We start from the raw sequence: 21,298 nt of genomic DNA on the forward strand, positions 1-21,298 counted from the left end.
ACTACAAACATCTACCCTCACGCACTCGCCCCCTCCACCGCCTTCAAACTTCTCGTAAATCGATCGTGCGCCATCGACCTCACATGTCCCAACCGCGCGCCCTCCGCGATGAACTTCGACTGCACCTGCGCGAGCGCCGCCGGGCGCACCCTGTCGACCACGCCGAGCAGGCCCGCCGTAATCTCCGCGAGCGCGGCGCGATGCCGCGGCTCGCGCGCGCGGAAGACGTCGGGGAGGAGGCCGAGAATCTTGGGCACGCTGCGGCAGAGGTCCTCAAGCTCGAGGGCTTCTGTGGCATCGGGGATGGCGTCGCGGGCTTGGCGTGCGGCGAGTTGGGGGAGGCGTTGCATGATGTGGGCGTAGTCCATGAGGATCTGCGAAGAAATGATGAGCCTCAAGGCCAAGAAGGTTATCATGAATAGATACCTTGCCACGTATTGCCCAGTCCTCGACCGGCTTGCCGACGAAGGGCTCGAGCAGTTCGTTAAGCAGGACGTGATCTTTCCGCAAGATTGCGTCGGGAGCAAGATACCGGACAGCAATATCGTGCGCAGGATCGCGGCAGTTTGCGGAGAGGTACAGCTCGTATGCAGTAAACATATCGTCGTTGTAGTACGCATACGTTGCCTGCAATATACTCGATGAGCGAAGTGCAAGCACGAAGGCAGGAAAGCACTAACCAATGCTTCGTGGACCCATGCTTGAGGCAGATGCAAGCTGCCGATGAGTCCCCTCTGCGCCCACTCGTCCAGTGCTGGCGCTGACCGCATCAAGAGGTCCCGCAAAGCGCGTTCGCGTCTGCACAATATATTAGCAACTTTTCGTCCACTTTTGCAAATCACCCACCCACGCGACCCCTCCAAGTGCAACAGCACGAACGCCGCCTCTTGCAGCATCCCCTCGGACTCGAGCTGGTGCGCATAGCTGCTCGCGAGCAGGTCCGCCGAAGGGCTGTGCCCCTCAACCTCATTATCCTCGTCCACGGAGTGATCGCTTGGAAGGTCGACCTCCTCGCGGTCTTCGAGGTCTCGTTGCCGTAGGCACCTTGAGATGATGATGTAGAGGTGCCATAGCAGGCCGACATCAAGTGGTGAAGGAGAGAAGCTAAGCGGCTCGAGCGCTTGAGATAGCGAAACCGACTGATCCGCGTAAAGCTGGATGAGCTGGTACATGCCGTCCGGTGGTGCTGGCACATCGCGCCGCACGCTCCAGACGCCGGTCCAGGCGGCGTGGTCGGTGTCTTCGAGGTAATGTGGCGGGCGCTGTAAGTTGAGGGTGCTGAACTCGCGGAACACGTCCGTCACAGAGTCGCCCGGCGGGTGAAAATACCACAGATGCAACCCAAGCACGCGTTTCCAGTCCAAGCCGTCCGTGACGTCGAGGCCATCGCCCAGGGTTTCGCTACCAGCTAGCAGGGTGTATATTCGCTTCACAGCAGCGTCAATGGGGATGTTCTGCTCGCGCCAGATTTGCAGTTGGTGCTGCAGGTCCGCGCGGAACGTATCGTCGCCGCCAGCTTGCGCAATCAGCGTGGCAAGGTTGAAGAAGCCCGCGTTGACAGCCTCGTCGCAAGCCTGCTCGACCTGGTTGCCGGTGAGGAGCGTGAAGGCGTTCGTGATGGCCGTTTTGGGGTCGGTGGGCGAGCCCTCGGTGATGCCGGCGGCGACTGTGGGTGCAACGGCTTCTTGCAGCCATTCGGACAAAGCAGCTTTCCTATGCAAGTTCGCTATACGGAAGCGCATCTCGGCGGGCACGCTCGCGCCCAGCCGCTCTTCCAAGCTGTCGAAGAGCGCCTGGCCCAAGCGGAAGAGGTTCGCCTCATAGGAGCGGTCCGTCGCGCCGAAGAGGGACGCAAACGTGGAGAATTTGAGTTCGCTCTTCTTCGGGTTGGCGAAGGGGACCTCGTCTTCATCGGGTGCGACGGTCGTGTGGGTGAGCTGGTGGCTGAGGAGGGATTCGGAGAAGAGTGCGTTGTGTTCGATGGAGGAGGACATGGGGACTTTGGTGATCGTGACGACGGAGGAGTTGGCAGATTGCGATCTATAGAATGTTAGAATTCACACAAGAGCGGTGGTAGCGCGGCGCTTACGGTCGTGAGGAGGGTGCGCATAATGAACCGAGGTGCACCAGCCTACCCCCTGGTCCCCAGCTAACGCGGAATGATCTCCCCATAGCAAGACCCGCATCTGCGTAGTACCCCTCGCACCCGGCTACAGCGGAAGCCGCACTGGACACACGCGCATATTTGCGTGACGGTCTTTGCGGCACCAAATCAACGTCGTGGCCGAACGACGCGCGCTGCAATCCACTTAGCGATCGAACAACGACCAGGAATCACTCCACGCACCTCCCTCGGATCCCCTCTCAGCCCATCCCCCTCCGAGTCCCGGCTATGCTTGCGATTCAGCGACTGGGGGGATAGGCGCGGGACCCCGCGCGCCGTCTGCTCTTCCGCTGCACGCATCGCCGCGCGCTCGCGCTCGGTCTCGAAGAATGACGCGCGCATGACCTCCACCTTGCGCGCGTCAACGCCGGGGGGCATATGACCATTGCCATTCACCTCATGCGCGAATGCGAACTCGCCGTCCTCGCCGGGTACGAGCGCGTTTCTCGTTGGCTTTTTGGTGAGCAGAAGCTCGGCTTCGCGCATAGATGAAGAACTGCTTTCTTCTGAGTCGTCAGACTCTGTCTTCTCGTCCTCGTCTTCATCTTCGTCCTCTTCCGTTTCTTCTGCGCCGCTGCTCACGGCTTCCTCGCTTTCGTCTTCCTCGTCGCTCTCCATGTTCGTGTCGACTGTAGGACGGGCATTAGATTTCGTGGCGGGGCGTGGCTGAGGTGCGGGGGTCGTGGGCTTCTCCTCTTCCTCGTCGTCGCTGCTGTCGGTGGTATATGCCCGGAAACGCGCCATCTTCTTCGCGTGAACGCGTCCAAAAGAGAAAGAAGACACAACAAACACGATTGCCAAATTCGGACGTGATTGTGACGGTCGTGATCCCTTTTGTCCGTGCGTCACGGTTGTGGCCACAATTGATCTCCACTACTGACGGTTACGTTTGAGAGAAGGGTACAGCATGTTCAGGAGAGATCGTTCGATGCATTACTTTCTACATATACGCCCGAGACAGACCGAGATAGCAACAGCATATGCAACGTAGCAATAATCATAATGAGGCGTAACAGAACCTGCATCCAGGCAGGCTAATCATCGTCTGGCGCGACCTGCGAAAGCAAGAACGATGCGTCGATAGGACCTGCAAAAAGGTTAGGCATGTGGAGAAGGTCTCGAGAGAAATAACTTACGTCCGTACACAGAACGCTGCTTATTCCTATACTCGCTCATGATCGGGCTCGGTGTCGGTGGCAACGTCGACGAAGTCGAAGACAGCGACTCTGGGACCGAGTATTGCAGCACTCGCGATGGCGTCGACACCGGCGAGGGAGGGTATTTGCTTGGCGACGTCACCGACAGCGATGCGAGCGACGAACTTGCCCCTAATGGTGTGCCATTTGCGCTGGCGGAAAATGGGCGTTGCTTTTGCGGGGTAGACTGTGGCGAGCATCAGGGAGGACCTTAGCAAAGATACATCCAGCATACCTTCGGTGTGAGGTCCTTGAAAGGGCGCTTCACACTTGGTGGAGGGGATTTGAAAGGCATCTGCTTCCTTGCCGATTCTGGAGGTGGAGGAGGGGCTTTGCGGGGGAACTTGATCGCGTAGAACCCTTGTAGCAGGTTCACCGCAAAGATGGTAGCAGCGAGTGATTCTGTGATGATGCAAAGATTCCCGAGGAAGGAGGTATAAGTCAGTACCAGTTCGACTCGAACAGGCATGACACTCACCAAGAGTACATAGCAACAACTGCGGTTCTCCCAGCTGTAGCAGGCCCCCTCCTTCATACCAGTGTTGCGCCAGTCGACTTGTTGCCACAGTAAGCGAGGGGACCTGAGAAGCGCGTCGGTAAAGTACTCGAAGTGCACTTGGGATAGTGTACGCACAGGGAGCAACCACGTCAATATCAGAAGCGCCGAGAAGGCCATAGCGTTGGCGCGTACGCGCACAATCGCCTCCGAGCGGTGAGGCGTGATGGACGCAGTCACTCGCTTGACTGGCGATGCTGATGTTTGTTGGGACATGGTCGTTTTCACACCGAGTGGATGGCAGATGTAGAGGTCTTTGAGAGGGGAAGAGAGCAATTCCGACGCGTAACCACAGCACAGTAAAGGAGGCACTTCTTTCTCTCGTCGCAGAACGCGTCAGACAGCGAGGAACACGCGCGGAGAGTAGCTAGCCGTGTACGATGGTTGGAGTTGCAGCGCAAAGGCCTCGGATCGAGACGCGTGCGCGAGACACGCGATATCGGCACGTGCAGTCCTTCTCCCACGGTTCAACTTCTGATTGGCTGCTTCCCACCTCCATCTCCCGTCTGCAATCAGTTGCTCTTCTTATCTTCCTCTGGCTCCGCGGCAAAGGGTCCGCTCCGAAGACAAGAGATCACTCAGAAATTCTACGTTTCCAAGGCTGCATCGATAACCAATCAAAATACACACACTAAATAGCCCCGGGCTCAATTCACGTCTTGCGTTGCCACCACGTCGCGTTCACAAGAAGGGCGCCCATTTCCCAGTATCATGGGCCGCACACCGCGTGTCACGGCGCCGCCCAATTGTCAGCCGACCCATTCAGTGCCGGGCCCGCTTCTGCAGTGCCGGGTACAGCTCCTGTCGTGCCGGCCCAACACAATGGGATGCCCCCGCATCGACATGCAGGCACCCAATTGTTCTCGTTGTCATGCGTCCCCGGCCCCTGACCTTTATAAGGCCCGCGAAAATGGCTCGGATTGCATTCCTCTCACCCTTCTTCCCCTTACCTTCTCCTCCCTTCAGCGGAGGACTTGTGTGTTTTTCCTTACCCTTCAACTTCCTCGCCCGGCGCGCTGTTCACTCGTTCTCCGCGTCTTGACGACATCCTCTTTATAGTCTTTACTTTCTACTAAGCGAAGTCTAACGCATACGACAACGATGTTCTCCTTTACAAAGTTCTTTGCCGCTTCGGCGATCCTACCTGCGCTCGCGTCCGCCGCGATGTTCGATGTGCAGGTCGGAGGGTCGAACGGCAGCCTGACCTTTGAGCCCGAAGCTATTGTGCGTACTTCTTATCTCTACCCTCATCTGCGACGTGTCTTGCTGACCTTGGTCCTTGTAGTACGCCGCCGTCGGTGACCAAGTCACCTTCCACTTCAACCCCAAGAACCACACCGTCACCCAGTCCTCCTTCGCCAACCCCTGCGGGCTGAAGGAGGGCGGCTTCGACTCGGGCTTCGAGCCCGTGACCGAGGACCAGGACGTCTCCGAGCGCCCCACCTACACCATCACCGTCAACGACACGAACCCGATCTGGGTCTACTGCAAGCAGAAGGCCCCGGCTAACCACTGCGGGAAGGGTAAGTCTTTGCACATCTCTCCGCCTCATACCAGCTCACTGAACGTCATCCGTGCATAGGCATGGTCTTCGCCGTCAACTGCCCCGCCGACGGCCCGAACTCGTTCACCAACTTCAAGAATGCCGCGCTCGCCTTCGGTGCCTCTCTCGAGGCCGGCGCGTCCGCGACTTCTGCCGCTGCCGCCACCGCGACGTACACCGCTGCCTTCAATGCCTCGATCACGCTTCCGCCCGCTGTGGCGCCGTCCGTCGTCACTGAGACAGTGACGGTCGAGCAGTCGACGTGGACGACGACGTACAGCTCGTACTACGGGTCCCCGAAGGCGACGCCGGTAAGCTTGGAGGGCGCGGTGCACAAGGTTATCGTCGGTGCGAACGGCACGCTTGCGTTCGACCCGCCGTTCGTCCAGGCGGCACCGAGGGATACGATTGTGTTCGAGTTGTGCGTATATGGTCTCTTGATCTGCCATGAACCCTTTTCTCACCAACATATTTCAGCCAATCGAAGAACCACTCCGTCGTCCAGAGCTCTTTCGACAACCCGTGCAGCAAGCTCGCCAAGGATGATGTGACGGGCTTCTCTTCTGGCTTGTGAGTTGCTTCCTCTCTTCTCCCCAACCTTCCGGCGTTGCCCTCCTTCGCAAGAACGTCGTTGCTCACACCATTTTTCTAGCCACCCCGTCGCGAACGACACCACCGAGTGGCCGACCTTCAACGTCACCGTCAACGACACCGCGCCCATCTGGGTCTACTGCTCGCAGAAGACTCCCGCGGACCACTGCGCGGCGGGTATGGTCATGTGAGTATATGATTCTCCACTGACCTCACCTTTCCTCGTCGTCGTTCGACTATCATACTGACCCCTCCCCTAGGGCCATCAACTCCGACGAGAGCTCCGCGCGCGACTTTGCCGCCTTCCAAGCCCTCGCGAAGCAAACCAACACCTCCAGCGCCGCGAGCAACTCGGACACCACCACCACGGACGACAACAACGGCGCCATGAGCATGCCCATGGGCGCCGCGGCGACTGTGCTGTCGGTCGTTATGGGTGTCTTTGCCCTGGCCTTGTAGAGGACACGCATTTGTTCCGTAGTGGATTTGACATGATGTGGACTTGAAGTGCATTACGACGGCATGCTACTCGGACTCTGGGTTGCGCAGGCGCAAAGGACTTCATGGACTCTCGTTGCTCGTATACCCTGTTACCTTCGATATCATCTTGTATCCTTCATGAATTGAACTCTCCTTGTGCTAGGCGGTGTTTACACCGCCTCAATATTCGCGGCCACAGAGCGACAACAATTTGTGGTCGCTTCAGATAGCCTTGATTTACTCTGCACTGTGGTACATAAGGAGAGCAGTGAAAATGGTCAGGGGCAAGCTTCTCTAGCATGTAGGTATTGACCTCTCGATTGACCTCTCGGTAGAGCTCCGTGGTGGCCACGGTATTGTCTTTGCGGACGAACAAGCTGTTCCATTACTCCGAATTTTGGCGAAGCGGGCTGGAAAGATTGACTATCTCCTGCCGTGGCGCGAACTGTTTCTAGCTGTTGAATGAGGTCCTCTTTGGAGAACTACCGTGGAAGTCCGAGCGTGTCGGTTTAGGGTCCATTACCGGGATCTGAAGCAGCCGCTGTGATTGAAGATAGTTACGATCCAATCCATGTTCAGCGAAACTGTTCTTGAAGGGAATTGCCAAGCCATCGAACCTCGATATCTCACTAGGAATCCTAGACAGCAAACGAGCGTGATGCGTCACGGTTGATGTCACATGTAGGAGGTTGACGCCGTCTGCGTGAGCCCAACGTAAAGGAGTCCAAGAGGTAGTATAACAAGAGTCCCAACAACATACAATAAGATAAAGCTACATCGACGGCTACATAGATGGCTGGCTAGATCATGCCTCTCCCCCTAATGACTCCCTTGCCTTCTTCTCCTTCTTTAACCGCTTCTTCTCCCGCTTCGCCTCATCATCCTCACCGCCGGCCGCCTCCGCCGCCTTCTTCGCAGCCTTCTCCTCCTTGCGTTTCCGCTTGCGCTCCGCCTTCGCCTCCTCGCTCTCGTCCTCCCCGTTCTCCGTCGCCATCGTCACGTCGGGGTCCACCTCGGGCACCTCCGACTTGCGCTTGCGCTTCTTCTCCTCCTTCTTGGAGGTCTCAGTCACCTCCACCTTCGCCGTCATCGTCTCCGAGACGACCTGGATAGACGCCGTCGGCTGCTGCTCGTCGCGGTTGTAGTCGACGTAGTCCTTCGACCACTCCTGCGGGGTGACACCTGGAAGCTTCTCGCCGTGCTTGCCGAGCTGGCCCTCCTTGACCATCTTCTTCTTCTTGAGCGCGACGGGCCCAAGGCCCCAGCGGCGCGGGTAGGTGTCGCGCTCCATGATGCAGCGCTTGACCTTGGCGACGACACCGTGGTCGCAAGTGGCGAGCTCGACAGTGGACATCTGCGCGATGCCAATTGCGATGGCCTCGCCCTTGGTCGTCATCAGCACGACCTCCTCGTTAAGGTTGATGTCGGCCTCGTAGCGGAGGAGACCAGGGATCATGAGTTTTGCGCCGTAGCAAACGGCGTTGACGGCGCTGTCCTTGACGACGATGCGCTTGTAGCCTACGAGAAGGCACTCGAGGGGGCGAATTACGCGGCGGAGGTACGACTCTAGAGAGCTGGTCAGCAAGGCTCATGAGGTATGAAGGGGTTGCATACCATCGCGCGTGTTGTCGTACATCCATTGCGCGTCGAGCACATCATGCATGGTCACGATCTCATCGTTCTCGGACATAGCACCACTGCGCACACGGCGAAGCTCCTGCATGTGGCCGCCGACACCGAGTAGCAAGCCCAAGTGCACGCATAGCGTACGGATGTAGGTACCAGCCTCACAAGACACCCAGAAGACGGCAAGATTGCGCTTCTCGTCGAACTCGAAGAGCTTGGACTCGTAAATTGTGCGTATACGGAGCTGACGCTTGACGGCGGAGATGAGGGGTGGGCGTTGGAAGAGGGCACCAGTAAGGGTCTGGAGGGCGCGGGGGAGGGCGGCAGGGTCGGGGAGGCTGTTGTGCAGGCGAAGCACGCAAACGTACTCCTTACCTAAAATAATCTTAGCTGAGGGAACGATAGTGATCATGAATGCACATACCTGCACCCTGCTGGGATTTTACAAGACGCGTAGCGCGGTCAATGCAGACGATCAAGCATCCAGTGACCTTCGGGTCAAGCGTCCCACTGTGACCCGTCTTCTCCACGCGTAGTATCCTGCGAAGCCAGGCGACGACTTCGTGCGAGGACGGGTTCGATGGCTTGTCGAGGTTTATGACGCCAGATCTGCCAGCGTCAGCATCGTACTGGGCTGCCGAGATCCATCGCGCTCACTTGATATACGTGGTAATATCACGCTTCAGGGGGCTACAGCCAGCGGGGATGGGGGTGAAATGAGAGGAACGGACAAGCAGCTTGTCGTAGTTTTTGAGGAGGAGCGGCCACTGCGACGTGTCGAGCTTGGGCTGCGCATTTTCTGGCTTGATCTTGTAGTCGCCCTCGAGCTGCGCGGACGCGACTTGCGCTTTTGTGAGTCCCGACATGGCGGTGGCGGCGATGGACGTCGAAAAACAAAAGTTCAAAATTTCTGTCCCCCTCGGCAACTCCGGTCCGAGCACTGTCGGCGGCTGCCGAGCCCTCTACCGATCGGGCGCTTGTTTTCATCCGTCTGTCTTCCCATTCCCCCACCCGTCCCCCCTTGTTCCCTCTAAAATGGTGTGGTTAACTGCTATGCTGGCTATCATCAGTAGGCTAATACCCTCCATTCCTTCCCTCCGATAGCCCAAGGCCACCTCCAGCTCCACAAAAGGCTCTATCGCCAAGCACAACTATGTGATCGACTATTCGAAGCCTGCAGCGGATGGCGTCTTTGACGGCGCAGACTTTGAGAACTATCTGCACGACCGCATCAAGGTCGAGGGGAAGGCTGGCGCTCTTGGTACGAACGTGAAGATCGTCAGGGATGGTGCGCCCGATCAGTCCCCCCACGCTGTACATCCATTGATGATCGAGCAGGTCAGAACAAGATCACCGTGTCCTCGAATGTGGTATTCTCCAAACGCTACCTCAAGTACCTCACCAAGAAGTTCTTGAAGAAGGCAGGCTTGAGGGATTGGGTTCGGTACGCGCATGTGTACTTGTTACTCGAACGGCCGCTCATCCTTCGCGTAGCATTGTCGCGACCACAAAAGATAACTATGAACTCCGGTTCTATAACATCACGTACGTTGATACTTCACTGTTCAAAATCTTGCGCTTACTGTCCATCTTGCCCGTAGCAATGACCTCTCAGATGAGGAGGACGAGGATGAGATCAAGGCCGACGAGTAGATCTCGAGTACCTGCGCACATATCCATCGTTCGTTTCTTGTTGTACCATTTATGTCTAATTTATACATCTGCATGGGTCTAAATAGCCTCAGCCCCAATTCTTCTGAAGCACCTCAAACGTCGCTTTTCATACACAGATACCACCCCGACGTAAGTATAGGCGCGCTTCTGCTCAGCTGACCGTCCCGGAGCGGTGAGTCGAGCGGAAGCACAGTCCCCCCGCGGCCCGCCCCTCCGATCCCCGCTGCATATACGTGCGCGGGGCGCATACCCCACGAATGCGTTTCGTTCCCCATATCCCTCACTTCTACTCACGACGATCATGCCCTTGACGCTGCAGCAGGTGGCTGAGCATAACTCAGCGAAGTAGACAGGCCTTTCGACGCTATGGTTTCGTGCTCACGCTTCCCCAGATCGTGTTGGGTGATCATCAATAACAAGGTCTACGACGTCACAGAATTCTTGCAGGTGCGTGCTCTACTCTACTTCTACCCATCGTGACGCCTCCTCCACTAACTCTTTCCGAAGGAACACCCGGGCGGACCTGACATTATCCTCAAGTACGCCGGACGCGACGCGACGCAGGTGTACGAGCCCATCCACCCTCGCGATGCACTTGACAAGAACCTACCACCGTCAAAGCACTTAGGGCCCGTGGACGCGCAATCTGCTGATGTGCTCAAGGATGCGAAGGCGTCGAGGAAGCAGACCAAGGACGAGATTCGGTCAGCGGAAGCGCACAGGTGGAAGCCACCGCTTTCGCATATTCTGAGTTTGCATGATATGGAGGTAAGCGTGCCGTGCATGGTTGTAACTGCTCGTGATGCTCATGTCTTCCTCCAGGAAGTAGCACTGAAGGTCCTTTCTCACAAGGCCCGCACCTACTACTCTTCCTCCGCAGAGGACGAAGTCTGTGAGTTTCTTCCCCCTCGGACAATTTCGCTCGAACTGACCCACCTCCTCCCAGCCTATTACTCCAATGCCCAAGCCTTCACTCGCTTCTTCTTCCACGCCCGCGTCCTTCGCCCCGTCTCTCACTGCGACCCCTCCACCACCATCCTCGGCCACCCCTCTGCGCTACCCATCTTCGTCTCCGGCGCAGGCCTCGCCCGCCTGGGCCACCCTCTCGGCGAGGCCAACATCACTCGCGGATGCGCTGCAGGCGGCATTATCCAAATGGTCTCCTCCTCGCCCTCGCTCTCATACGCCGAGATCATGGACGCGGCGGCGCCGGGGCAGACACTGTTCTTCCAGTTGTACAAGAACAAGGACGATGCCATTGCTGAGCAGAGGGTGAGGGAGGTGGAGAGGTTGGGGTATAAGGCGATATTTCTGACTGTGGATGCGGTCGTGCCCAGCAAGAGGGAGAGGGATATTGGGAGTGCGTGGGATTTGGAGGAGGAAGAGAGGGGCGGGCCGATTGAGTATGTGGAGGAGCCGCAGGATGGGACGGCGCATGGATGGGGGGCGGGAGGTGCGTTGGTGCTGAATGATGACAAGGATATGACTTGGGAGAAGGTAGGGTCGCACTCTGTGGGTGTAAGTAATGCTCACTTGTCTGCAGACTATACCGTGGTTGAGGAGCGTCACGAGGCTGCCTGTGGTCGTCAAGGGTATCCAGTGCGTAGAAGATGCTCTCCTCGCGGTTGAGGCCGGCGTCGATGGCATCCTCCTCTCCAACCACGGGGGGCGGCAATTGGACTATGCCCTTCCGCCCCTAGAAGTCCTCTATAGGCTGCGAACGCGGCATCCAGAGGTCTTCAGCAAGGTCGAAGGTAAGCGCAACCTCCTCTTGGACTATTTTTGCTCGTAACTCACTCATCTTACCTTCGCAGTCTATCTCGACGGAGGCGTGCGCAGAGGGACGGACGTGATCAAAGCTGTCTGCCTTGGCACCACAGCCGTTGGGCTTGGGCGGCCGTTCTTGTATGCGCAAAGCGTCAGTACCTACTTCATATGGTCGGATTGGAGTGGAAGCTGACCTTGGCCGTTCAGGCTTACGGCGCTGCTGGTGTGAAGCGCATCATCCACATCCTCGAGAGCGAGATTGTCACCGCAATGCGCTTGATGGGTGTGTCGAGTCTGAAGGGTCTGTCTCCTGCGATGGTGAGTGATATCTGTGTTTGGCCGGTGCTAACCAGGTGTGTCAAAGACGATTCTGATTCTCTCTGCAGGTCGAGAGGGTGGACTGGCAGCCCATGCGCGCTAGACTATAGCGCTCTGTGCAAGCCGCGTCGTCGAAATTTTGAATCATTGGTAACCGCTCTAGTACAGAAGAGTACGTCGTCGCGGTAATGGCCCAAAATGAATGAACGATTCGATGCCTACCGTCGGGCCCGCTGCACACACACGTGCCAGACCATAATGAGCCGTACTCTACAACTACTGGTTCCCTCGACGTCGTTCTCCCGCCCTCTTGCCCCTGTGACTCGTATTCTGGTGCCATGGTGTTATCCTTGCCCGCGCTCCTTCATTGTGTTTCGTTGGAGGAAAGAAAGAAGTTGAATTGTTAGCCCAAGACGTCGCGGGAAATTTGACGATAAGATAAGATTACTGCGTGGTGTGAGATGCAATGAGTCGGCGCGCGCGAGATCGAGTTGACCACGACGGTGACTGGCTATTGATGCTCGCCAGCTTGAACGCACCCTGCCCTTCTCATGCTCATTCACAGAACATACTCTTCATTAATTGCTGCTGTACCCAACACCACCATCGCGACACCTGCAACTGACTGGCGTGCGCCACCTCGCCGCCTCGCCCTCACCCTTGCGCACTAGTTTTCGCGCACACCACCTGTTCACATATTTGTACCCACACCCGCATATCTGTACCTTATCCGACACACGAATCCCTACTGAAGACACCGACTAATCCGAGGAGGAACTCCGCACCGACGCAGTAGAGGAGCAGGACGGACGAAGGAAGGAGCTAGACGACGAGGAAGTCGTACGAGTAGAAGAAGAAACCAGCAGCAGGGCTTTGGTTTATTGGCGTTCTGGGAATGGCCAAGAAGAAGAAGACGGCCCTCAAGCCGGTGGCGCGCGGTTTCGCGACGACGTCCGTGCCCAAGAAGGTTGCGCCAGCGCCAGAACCTGTAGAGGAGCCCGCGTCGTCGGCGCGTGCGAGTCCAGAGGCGGAGGCGGACGCGTCGAGGGGCGAAGAGGGCGATGCCGGGAAGGATGCAAAGGATGCGGCGACGGCTGCGCTCAGTGAGGAGGATCAGGCGCTGCAAGGGCTGGTCGAGCGGCTGCAGGACAAGGTGGAGAAGGAGATCACAAGGTGCGTATGTATGCTTCTGAAGATGATTATGCTCTGACTGGGGCTTTGCAGGACTGTCAAGGTATAGAAATTGCTGCGTACATGATGCACCTGTTCACACCCTCCGATAGACCATCGAAACTGACAGGTCATTCGCCAAGACGTTCCCAACCCTTGAACTGGATAGCATCGCTACAAAGCGCATCTTGGATCTTGCCTTGACCTCAGATGTTCGGCTGGATGGTCAGTTCACAGCATGTAACTGAGGACTATCGCTCATGTTGCTCTGCTCCAGGCAAGAAAACAGTCGACGATGCGGATGACAAGGCCATATCGAAACTCGGGACAACCTACGGTGTTCTGCGCAGACTTGGTTTCTCAGAGGAACGAGTGGAGGAGTGCCTTCGGAGCATCAGCGGCATCGACATCGAGGAGGCGTACGACTGGGTATGTGTGAATCTCATCTGCGTCAGCCTCGCCTCATGTCATAACCCAGCTCTATCTTCACTGCGACGAGGCTGAGCTTCAGTTCAACAAGGGTACGCCCTCTCATCACATTCGCTCAGTCATCTTCTTATCCCGTACCAGAAGCAGCTCCCGACCCGTCTGAGCCAAAGACGCCTAACGCGCATGACAAGGGCACCCCGCGCACGCCTCGAACTCCTGCGCAATTCCTAGCGCAGCAGTCCACACCCACCCGGAAATCTACCAAACCAACGAAGGCGTCCCTTGGTAACAAGCCACGTCTGGATGCGCAAGCCCCTCCGTTCATCCCTCGCTCCCTGTCGTCTACACCATCCGCTTCTACCCCGGAAACACCTGCTTCGGAAATGTCCGACCTCGACACTCCGCCAACTAGCGAGAGCATTCCGCCGCAGCCCGACCTCCGCTTCACTCCCTCAACCCAAGACCTGTCGTCTTCTGACGAGCCGCACGAAGACTACGTGAAGATCCGCCTGCACATTGACGAGATCAACTACCAGAAGGTCAACGGCAAACCGCAGGGGATGGCCAAGTTACCCGCTTTGCGCAAGCAGCTGGAAGACGTGAAGCAGAACTATTTCTTCGACTTCCGTGAAGCAGAGGAAATGTACACTGTGGCGCGGAAGAAGGCTGACGAGGAGCTCCTGCAAGCCAAATTGCGCGGCCTTCACATTGACGAGTCGCCCGCGCCAAAGGCCAAGAAGGCCGACAAGAAGAAGCCGCCACCGGATATCAATACTAAGGGCGAAGCACCAACAGACGACGGCGACTCTGATGAAGGCGGCATGCTTGCGCTCCTCGACGGCCCCGCCACCTCCGGCACAAACACACAAGGCAAGACGATCCCCGTCCGCGACATGGCGCTTCCCAAGCACTGGTCCGGGCGCACGCCGAAGACCATCCTCAGCGAGACGGTGAAGAAGCTCGATCGATACGCGGCGATCTCCTACAGCGGCATCTCCGGCAGCAGTCGCGCGGCGCGCGCGCGGCTCAGCATCCGTTGGGCGGGCGGACGCCCAGATGAGTGGGCGATGGAAGAGACCGCGTGCGTAGACATGGGGCAGGCGGAGCAGTACGTCGCCCTAGTTGCGCTTCACGGACTGTCGTTCCCGGCCTCTGCGGGCTTCGCGGCGGGCGCGATGACGAGCGCGGTGGGCAGTCAGACGTTCTTCAGGCTGCTACCGCCGGATTTCCGGGACCTGTGGGATGAGCTAGACGCGGAGCGAAGGAGAAGGGAGGACGCGGCGAATCGGGAGACATGGGCGAAATTGAGGGGCATACTTGACGAGAAGGTGCAGAGGACGAATAAGGTTCGTGCCAAATGTACGCAGGGATGAGATTGAACTGACGCGCTGAGCAGCAGACGCTCAAGGCTGCGAAGTCGACGGCGGATGTGAAGGAAGCACCCATTGTGGATGCGCCTGCGTCGAGCAACGACGCGTTCTCCGAGCAGCTTCAGGAGTCCTTCCGCGTTCGACAGGCGAGCTCAAGCTATCAGGAGATGCTGGTACGGAATACAATGCCCCCGCGACTCTACCTGTGCTCACATTGTCGACTAGACCTACCGCAACCAACTGCCGATTGCGAACTATCGCCACGAGATCCTCAGCGCGCTCGACGCTTCACAGGTTCTTGTGCTCAGCGGCGAGACAGGATGGTAGGTCTCCTTCCTTTCGTCTCACCTCCGTCCCCGCGCTCATCGTTAAACAGCGGCAAGTCTACCCAAGTGCCCACCTTCATCCTGGAGGACCAGCTCTCCCATGGCAAGCCGTGCAAGATTTTCTGCACGGAGCCGCGTCGTATATCGGCGATCTCTCTCGCTCAACGCGTCTCGCGCGAGCTCGGCGACGCACCGAACGCTGTTGGCACGAATGCCTCGCTAGTGGGCTACAGCATCCGCTTGGAGAGCAATACGTCGAAGAATACGCGCTTGACGTTTGTGACAAACGGTATTGCGCTGCGCATGCTGGAGAGCGGGTCGGGTCAGAGCGGGAGTGGGACGGCGTTCGATGAGATTACGGTGCGTATCCTCTGTCTGTCGTGCTATATGGCGCTCACGCGAAATCTACAGCACATCATTATCGACGAAGTGCATGAACGCACCATCGAGGTATGTCTACTAACTATGCCCTCTGCTCGACGCTGATTACTTTTCAGTCAGACTTCTTGCTGCTGACACTGCGAAGGCTGTTGGCTCAGCGCTCCGACCTCAAGGTCATTCTCATGTCCGCCACCGTGGACGCGGAAAAGATCGCCGAGTACTTTGGCGGCTGCCCCACCCTGCAGGTTCCTGGGCGTACTTTCCCAGTTGATGTCCGCTTCCTCGAAGACGCCGTGGAGACCACCAAATGGAAGGTCGACGAGAAGTCGCCGTATGCCAGGCGCAGTCACGACAAGTTCTACAAGGGCAAGAACAAGATCGACTGGACCGAAGAGCTCGGCATCCGCGACGAGGACGAGGACGAGTCGTCTGACGCGACTGAGGACGCGAAGGTCCGCCTTGAGAAGAAGTACTCGCAGAGTACGGCGGATACGATCAATCTTTTCGACGATAGGTTCATTGCGTACGACTTGATTGTCCGCCTCCTCGAGCGCATCTGCTTCGAGGACTACGAGTTGCAGTCGTACTCGGCCGCCATTCTGATCTTCATGCCTGGCATCAACGAAATACGGCGCCTCAACGATATGTTGACGGAGCACAGGATGCTTGGGAGTGATGACTTCATCATCTACCCGTTGCATTCGACCTTGTCGAGTGAGGCGCAAAGCTCGGTGTTCAATGTGCCGCCGCCGGGGCAGCGGAAGATTGTGATCGGTACGTGAATTGGTGGCCTTGGAGTTACATCTGGCTGAATTGCAACTCTTCTAGCGACCAACATCGCTGAGACTGGTATCACCATCCCGGATATTACCTGCGTTATCGACACTGGCAAGCATCGCGAGATGAGGTAGGTTGACTGCTCACAGGCCTCTTTCCTGCACTGACGCCTCGCCCAGATTCGACGAGAAGCGCCAGATCAGCCGCCTCATCGAAACCTTCATTGCCAAGAGTAACGCTGCCCAGCGACGCGGTCGCGCCGGCCGTGTCCAACGCGGTCTCTGCTTCCACCTCTTCACCAAGTTCCGCCACGATAAGATGGCTGACCACCCGTTGCCCGAGATGATGCGCCTCAGCCTCTCCGACCTCGCGCTCCGCATCAAGATCATGAAGATCCAGCTCGGCAACTCCATCGAGGAGGTCCTCCTGCAGGCACTCGACCCGCCGCAGCCGGTCAACATCCAGCGCGCGGTGTCGATGCTGGTGGAGGTGCGCGCGCTGACGCCGGCGGAGGAGATCACGCCGATGGGCAGGCTGCTCAGCAAGCTGCCGACGGATGTGCATCTGGGGAAGTTCTTGTTGACGGCGGCGCTGTTCCGGTGCTTGGATCCCGCGCTCACTATCGCGGCGACGCTCAATGCGAAGTCGCCGTTTGTCTCGCCCTTCGGGCTGGAGCAGGAGGCGGACCGGGCGAAGGCGTCGTTCCGCGTGGAGAACTCGGATTTTCTGACCATTCATAACGCCTTTGCGACTTGGCGCCGAGTGATTAACAACCCAAACAACAATTCTGGGTTCGTCAAGAGGTTCTGCCGCGACAGCTTCTTGAGTCACCAGGTCGGTACCGTGCGTGAGATTTGCGCGTGTTTTCTAACGATCTCTGCAGAATCTGCAGCAGATCGAGGACCTCCGCCAGCAGTTCCTTGGGTATCTGGTGGACTCTTCGTTTATTCACGTTGACCGCGGCTTTATTCGCGAATTGCAACGGTACGGCTATCTTCCTTCGAAGCCATCCGCACGTCATCTGAGTCTTGCATAGTTCACGGTACACCCGCAGCCGCACCCGCTTCGTCAACGTGCCCGCCCAATTCGACGTCAACTCCGACAACGCGTTCCTCGTCAACGCCGCGCTCGCCGCCGGCCTTTACCCCAAGCTCCTCTCCGTCGACCGCAGCAGCGGGGCCATGCGCACCATCACGAACAACCAGACGGCCTTCTTCCACCCGTCGTCTGTCAATTTCGGTCGCCGGCCTCTTGACTTTGGCGTCAATCATCTGGCGTACTTTACTCTGATGTGGGTTTTCGGTTTGCGTGTTGGGGAGATGGATGCGGGGCTGATGTGTGGTGTATTTGCAGGCATTCGAAGAAGCTGTACGCTTGGGAGACTAGCCCGGTCGATGATATGGCAATCGCCTTGCTGTGTGGTGACCAGGACTTCAAGGTGTGTGTCAGCTTTCTTTCTGCCTATCGACGATATTCACTCACCCTCCTCCCCATCAGTTGATCGCCAACTCCCTCTCCATCGACCGCAAGATCCGCTTCCGCGTCGACCCCAAAGTGAACATCGCGCTCAAGATCCTCCGCAACCAGCTCGCGGCCAACTTGTCCCAGCAGCTCAAGGGCAAGAGGTTGGAGGGGACGCAGCCGCAGTGGCAGGAGCTGGCGATGATGGTGCTGGGGAAGGTAAAGTTTGAGGAGGAGGGGCAGCGGTCGATTATGTTGTCAACGTAGTACGCTTGTGTGTCAAGGTTCTAAGTTGGCATGTAGTAGGACCATGTCGCCAACCTTGAATCTATGGCCAGTGTGATGTTGCGTGATATCGGCGTGAGATGCCTCGGCGTTAGCGACTTCCCGATTTGGACGTATACGAACTCGTGTTTCCCAGTTCCTCTGCACGACGACGTGCCTATCCTTCCCAACCTATTACTCCCAATGACCGCGTGCACTGTACCGAATGCCTTGTTTTCGCCGAAAGAGTGGAGAACTGGAGCGACCTGCTTCGAATCTAAAAGACATGAGAACAGTGTCGTACGCGAGCATGTCTTGCGCCTCGAGAACCGTCAGAAATACTGTCTGTGTCGCTAAGTTGACCAAAAGGTGGCATACACCCGAGATGGTGGACGGAAGCCACCAGAAAGTTCAACTGAGTGAGCGTGGGAAGTAATGTAAATCACATGACATGGCGCGTCATGGTTGCAACGCGTTTATTGGGCGACTTGAACTGAACTGCCACCGGCGCCTGTGCAAAGACCACGCTCAACTCATTCCAATCCTTCCTCACCCGCCGCCGCCATGGCAGATATACCAGACAGGCAGACGTTGATGGACATGAAGCGCCCAGAGCTTCAGCGGCTCTGCAAGGTGCGGCGCCTCTCAACCTCTCCGTTTCCACGCCACTGATCGGTCTTCCTCCCGCAGGAGCACCAATTGCGAGCCAATCTATCGAACGTCGAACTCATCGCTTCGCTCATCCACTACGTTGACAACGACAGGTCCGTCTTCTGTCACCATGCATGCATCGACCTCCTTGTTCATCGCCTTTGTTGCTTGTAGAGATGGCGCCGAATCCGATGCAGCCCCAGATACTGCCCCGCCCACCCCTGCCCCCGCCCCCGTACCTCTGCAAAGGACATCATCCCGCCGCGCGCTGAGTCGCGCTACAAGTCGGTCGGTAGGTAGCGTCACCGACAACAGCATCGGCAAGCCCCAGTCCAACGTCGAGAACCACCAGCCGCTCCCTCCACCCGTCCCATCCCCCGCCCGTGCCAGCAAGGCCAAGCAACAGACAAGACTTGGAGTCGGTCGGCCCAAGGTTGCCGGAGGCGCCGGTGCGAGGGCCGTTACCAAGACCTTCAGCACATCGAAGCGAGGCAAGGGTGCCAGCAGGACGGTCAAGCCGACCGAAGCAACAATACCCGAGGAACCCACCATCATCTCTCCTGTCCCTCAAGCCAACTTTGAGTTCCGCTTTGACATGGACACCGGCGCAGGACCTTCGGGTAGGGAGCAGCACTTGAGTAGCGTACGCTATCTAACATAGTTGCAGGCACTCAGCAGTCTGGCGAACCGTCGACCCAGGATACAACAATGTCCGCTCTCTTTGCGCAGCCATCGCAGGACTCGCACGAGTGGGCGAACCTTCTGAACTCACAACAAGCAACTGAGCTCTTCTCGTCGATGGACCCCCAGCCAGCTATCACTGCCGCCGTATGTATCCACACATGCGTCTGAGAGCACTGACCGACCCTTCTTGTAGATCCAGCCCATCCAAGAGCAACTGAAATCCCTGCAGAGCGAGATGTTCTCAATACGGTCCACCTACGCTGCCGAAGTCGCTGCTCTCAAAGGCCAACTCGCCCAAGCACAGACCACGATCACGTCTTTGACCACCCAGCTGGATGAGCTTAAGCCGCAGATCACGAAGATCCGGGGAGATGCGGCGATCTCTGTCGCGCATAACGGCCAACTTCACGCGCATGCTTTCGATATCCAGCAACTGAAGGATAAGGTCGCTATCCTATCGAGGGCGGTGCCGTCTGGCGCATCCTCGTCTCGTTCTGCATCTCCAGGGGGATCTGTTCGCGCGATGTGAGTCCATTACTGGTCGCCGAGGGTGGTATGATATCTAACATGTCGTAGTTCTCCGGCGCAGCGCGCTCTAGCTCAGCAACAGACAGCTTCGTCATCGCCTGGTCGCCGTGCTCGTATGGACTCCCAGCCTTCTCCGGCTCCTACGCCTGGGCCAAGCTCGGTCCCAGCCGGTCACCCAGGTTACGCGCCGAGGACCCTAGGCAAGCGCCATCGTGATTCTGCCGCCAGCTCAACCGCGGATGTGCTCGAGCAGAGCCAGGCTTCCCAGCTCACTGAGGAGGAACTGTCCCAGCAGGCGGTCCGCCCGGACAGGAAGCGTGCCAGGACGATCCCGGACATCGAGGTCGAGGACACATCTGCGGATGAGGAATTGCCCAACGATGACTCTATCGTCGTACCTGCGCCGCATCAGCTTCAGCCTTTCACTGTATTCCGGGACCCTAGCCCTACGCAGCGTTCAGACGAAGACGAGGAGCCAATCTATGACCAGAACGCGCCGCCAACGAACTCAATCAATTCCTGGCTCGCTCCGGCCTCATCACAGGACGCCTTCCGCGAGGCCTTCTCCATTATCGAAACAGAGGACGAGCCCGCACCCCAGAACATCACGCCCGCCGCGGGCCCCGCCCCCCAGTACAGCGGCAACCACCACTTCCCCATGCCCGAGACGCCCGTCTCGCCGACGCCCGAGAGCGGGCACCCCGCGCAGGGCTACTTCGGGCAGCAGCGCCGCAGCCCCGCGCGCGACGACATGTACTCGATGTTCGGCCTGCCGTCGCCGACGCGCCCGACGCTGCGCACGCCGACCGCGGTGCGGCGCATGTCCGGGCAGGCGCCGGTGGACCCGACGGCGCTGCTGAGGAAGGGCGGCGGCGGGGAGGGGTCGGGCCTGCCGACGCTGGCGGAGCTGATGGAGACGAGCCCGCCGTCGCCGACGGATCCGGAGAGCAGGACGATGTATGGGACGGAGATTGAGAATGATACGCGGTTTGCGGATTTTGGGATGAGCCATATTGTGACGAGTTCGCGGGGGTTTTGGGAGCCGTCGGGGATGTAGAGGAGGGTCGGGGCTTTGAAGAAGGATGGTTGAGCTCGAAGAGAGGTGCATGAAGGACTCAATGCATGAGGTATCTATGTCTTTAACCCTATGCAGCTATGCAGACGGCTCGATGAAGCAGCGTCCCTTCGCGCGTCGTCGAGCCGTCTCCCATGCCAGCCTACTTGTCTGTTGTCGTGTTATGGTGTTATGCTTGTCGCGCTCTTTCCAATTGTGTAACTTGTGTGTTCGTGATGTGTCCGGGGGCAGCTGTCTGGTATGAGAATGAGCTGGTGCGATGAACTT

General features: G+C 57.9%; 8 protein-coding genes across 9 annotated transcripts; 5 read left to right on the plus strand and 3 right to left on the minus strand.

The window, feature by feature from the left end:
* Positions 1-17: 17 nt before the first annotated feature.
* Positions 18-2,986, minus strand: SCHCODRAFT_02486401 (uncharacterized protein; the record flags this gene model as incomplete). Of its 2 annotated transcripts, XM_050342856.1 has the most annotated exons (5): positions 570-627; positions 681-798; positions 851-2,040; positions 2,090-2,298; positions 2,348-2,986. In XM_050342856.1, 4 exons carry the CDS (start codon positions 2,906-2,908, stop codon positions 770-772), a joined length of 1,989 nt encoding a protein of 662 aa, XP_050202077.1. The 2 variants fall into 2 exon arrangements, with proteins under 2 accessions (XP_003037570.1, XP_050202077.1); XM_003037524.2 differs by lacking the exons at positions 2,090-2,298; positions 2,348-2,986 and adding an exon at positions 18-374 and having other exon boundaries at positions 427-627; positions 847-896.
* A 33-nt stretch (positions 2,987-3,019) lies between these two features.
* Positions 3,020-4,325, minus strand: SCHCODRAFT_02564612 (uncharacterized protein). Its single transcript, XM_003037522.3, has 5 exons — positions 3,995-4,325; positions 3,839-3,941; positions 3,596-3,762; positions 3,301-3,547; positions 3,020-3,251 (listed from the first exon to the last, which is right to left on the minus strand). Exons 1-5 carry the CDS (start codon positions 4,130-4,132, stop codon positions 3,199-3,201), a joined length of 708 nt encoding a protein of 235 aa, XP_003037568.1. The 5' UTR covers positions 4,133-4,325; the 3' UTR covers positions 3,020-3,198.
* A 502-nt stretch (positions 4,326-4,827) lies between these two features.
* SCHCODRAFT_02609831 (Cupredoxin) lies at positions 4,828-6,714 on the plus strand. Its single transcript, XM_003038865.2, has 6 exons — positions 4,828-5,140; positions 5,202-5,439; positions 5,499-5,880; positions 5,937-6,029; positions 6,112-6,237; positions 6,311-6,714. Exons 1-6 carry the CDS (start codon positions 5,018-5,020, stop codon positions 6,507-6,509), a joined length of 1,161 nt encoding a protein of 386 aa, XP_003038911.1. The 5' UTR covers positions 4,828-5,017; the 3' UTR covers positions 6,510-6,714.
* Positions 6,715-7,192: 478 nt separating this feature from the next.
* SCHCODRAFT_02528027 (putative rRNA pseudouridine synthase) lies at positions 7,193-9,045 on the minus strand. Its single transcript, XM_003037521.2, has 4 exons — positions 8,814-9,045; positions 8,581-8,765; positions 8,145-8,531; positions 7,193-8,096 (listed from the first exon to the last, which is right to left on the minus strand). Exons 1-4 carry the CDS (start codon positions 9,020-9,022, stop codon positions 7,336-7,338), a joined length of 1,542 nt encoding a protein of 513 aa, XP_003037567.1. The 5' UTR covers positions 9,023-9,045; the 3' UTR covers positions 7,193-7,335.
* Positions 9,046-9,161: 116 nt separating this feature from the next.
* SCHCODRAFT_02609838 (ribosomal protein L22e) lies at positions 9,162-9,906 on the plus strand. The gene is made up of 5 exons (XM_050344396.1): positions 9,162-9,194; positions 9,261-9,444; positions 9,495-9,600; positions 9,651-9,701; positions 9,758-9,906. Exons 1-5 carry the CDS (start codon positions 9,192-9,194, stop codon positions 9,807-9,809), a joined length of 396 nt encoding a protein of 131 aa, XP_050202078.1. The 5' UTR covers positions 9,162-9,191; the 3' UTR covers positions 9,810-9,906.
* A 136-nt stretch (positions 9,907-10,042) lies between these two features.
* On the plus strand, positions 10,043-12,347 carry SCHCODRAFT_02609840 (uncharacterized protein). Its single transcript, XM_003038863.2, has 9 exons — positions 10,043-10,175; positions 10,223-10,277; positions 10,338-10,598; positions 10,653-10,722; positions 10,777-11,327; positions 11,374-11,584; positions 11,645-11,748; positions 11,805-11,915; positions 11,984-12,347. Exons 1-9 carry the CDS (start codon positions 10,132-10,134, stop codon positions 12,023-12,025), a joined length of 1,449 nt encoding a protein of 482 aa, XP_003038909.1. The 5' UTR covers positions 10,043-10,131; the 3' UTR covers positions 12,026-12,347.
* A 50-nt stretch (positions 12,348-12,397) lies between these two features.
* SCHCODRAFT_02609843 (P-loop containing nucleoside triphosphate hydrolase protein) lies at positions 12,398-18,182 on the plus strand. Its single transcript, XM_050344397.1, has 17 exons — positions 12,398-13,088; positions 13,140-13,149; positions 13,199-13,310; positions 13,363-13,514; positions 13,564-13,606; positions 13,656-14,860; positions 14,911-15,057; positions 15,110-15,207; positions 15,261-15,570; positions 15,622-15,660; positions 15,708-16,365; positions 16,420-16,498; positions 16,548-17,202; positions 17,252-17,352; positions 17,405-17,659; positions 17,722-17,806; positions 17,866-18,182. The coding sequence occupies exons 1-17, from the start codon at positions 12,811-12,813 to the stop codon at positions 18,094-18,096; spliced, it is 4,458 nt and encodes a 1,485-aa protein (XP_050202079.1). The 5' UTR covers positions 12,398-12,810; the 3' UTR covers positions 18,097-18,182.
* Positions 18,183-18,587: 405 nt separating this feature from the next.
* Positions 18,588-21,292, plus strand: SCHCODRAFT_02683935 (uncharacterized protein). Its single transcript, XM_003038861.2, has 6 exons — positions 18,588-18,726; positions 18,784-18,857; positions 18,919-19,364; positions 19,412-19,572; positions 19,622-19,953; positions 20,005-21,292. The coding sequence occupies exons 1-6, from the start codon at positions 18,658-18,660 to the stop codon at positions 21,011-21,013; spliced, it is 2,091 nt and encodes a 696-aa protein (XP_003038907.2). The 5' UTR covers positions 18,588-18,657; the 3' UTR covers positions 21,014-21,292.
* Positions 21,293-21,298: the final 6 nt, after the last annotated feature.

This window comes from Schizophyllum commune, assembly GCF_000143185.2.
Source record: "Schizophyllum commune H4-8 unplaced genomic scaffold SCHCOscaffold_2, whole genome shotgun sequence".
Taxonomy (NCBI): domain Eukaryota; kingdom Fungi; phylum Basidiomycota; class Agaricomycetes; order Agaricales; family Schizophyllaceae; genus Schizophyllum; species Schizophyllum commune.

Excerpts from the sequence above, each read along its gene's own strand:
- SCHCODRAFT_02609843 (XM_050344397.1), top strand. The coding sequence starts at position 12,811 with ATGGCCAAGAAGAAGAAGACGGCCCTCAAGCCGGTGGCGCGCGGTTTC. Across the intron at positions 15,571-15,621 it reads CGGCGTTCGATGAGATTACG|CACATCATTATCGACGAAGT; the intron begins GTGCGTATCCTC and ends CGAAATCTACAG. Across the intron at positions 17,807-17,865 it reads GTGGTGACCAGGACTTCAAG|TTGATCGCCAACTCCCTCTC; the intron begins GTGTGTGTCAGC and ends CCTCCCCATCAG.
- SCHCODRAFT_02564612 (XM_003037522.3), bottom strand. The coding sequence starts at position 4,132 with ATGTCCCAACAAACATCAGCATCGCCAGTCAAGCGAGTGACTGCGTCC. Across the intron at positions 3,942-3,994 it reads TATTGACGTGGTTGCTCCCT|GTCCCCTCGCTTACTGTGGC; the intron begins GTGCGTACACTA and ends CGCGCTTCTCAG. Across the intron at positions 3,252-3,300 it reads GCAGCGTTCTGTGTACGGAC|GTCCTATCGACGCATCGTTC; the intron begins GTAAGTTATTTC and ends ACCTTTTTGCAG.
- SCHCODRAFT_02609840 (XM_003038863.2), top strand. The coding sequence starts at position 10,132 with ATGCCCTTGACGCTGCAGCAGGTGGCTGAGCATAACTCAGCGAA. Across the intron at positions 10,176-10,222 it reads GCTGAGCATAACTCAGCGAA|ATCGTGTTGGGTGATCATCA; the intron begins GTAGACAGGCCT and ends ACGCTTCCCCAG. Across the intron at positions 10,278-10,337 it reads ACGTCACAGAATTCTTGCAG|GAACACCCGGGCGGACCTGA; the intron begins GTGCGTGCTCTA and ends CTCTTTCCGAAG.
- SCHCODRAFT_02609831 (XM_003038865.2), top strand. The coding sequence starts at position 5,018 with ATGTTCTCCTTTACAAAGTTCTTTGCCGCTTCGGCGATCCTACCTGCG. Across the intron at positions 5,881-5,936 it reads GATACGATTGTGTTCGAGTT|CCAATCGAAGAACCACTCCG; the intron begins GTGCGTATATGG and ends AACATATTTCAG. Across the intron at positions 6,030-6,111 it reads ACGGGCTTCTCTTCTGGCTT|CCACCCCGTCGCGAACGACA; the intron begins GTGAGTTGCTTC and ends CCATTTTTCTAG.
- SCHCODRAFT_02528027 (XM_003037521.2), bottom strand. The coding sequence starts at position 9,022 with ATGTCGGGACTCACAAAAGCGCAAGTCGCGTCCGCGCAGCTCGAGGGC. Across the intron at positions 8,766-8,813 it reads GATATTACCACGTATATCAA|ATCTGGCGTCATAAACCTCG; the intron begins GTGAGCGCGATG and ends TGACGCTGGCAG. Across the intron at positions 8,532-8,580 it reads AAAATCCCAGCAGGGTGCAG|GTAAGGAGTACGTTTGCGTG; the intron begins GTATGTGCATTC and ends AGATTATTTTAG.
- SCHCODRAFT_02683935 (XM_003038861.2), top strand. The coding sequence starts at position 18,658 with ATGGCAGATATACCAGACAGGCAGACGTTGATGGACATGAAGCGCCCA. Across the intron at positions 18,727-18,783 it reads AGCTTCAGCGGCTCTGCAAG|GAGCACCAATTGCGAGCCAA; the intron begins GTGCGGCGCCTC and ends TTCCTCCCGCAG. Across the intron at positions 19,573-19,621 it reads AGCCAGCTATCACTGCCGCC|ATCCAGCCCATCCAAGAGCA; the intron begins GTATGTATCCAC and ends CCCTTCTTGTAG.
- SCHCODRAFT_02609838 (XM_050344396.1), top strand. Across the intron at positions 9,445-9,494 it reads CGTGAAGATCGTCAGGGATG|GTCAGAACAAGATCACCGTG; the intron begins GTGCGCCCGATC and ends ATGATCGAGCAG. Across the intron at positions 9,702-9,757 it reads CTCCGGTTCTATAACATCAC|CAATGACCTCTCAGATGAGG; the intron begins GTACGTTGATAC and ends TCTTGCCCGTAG.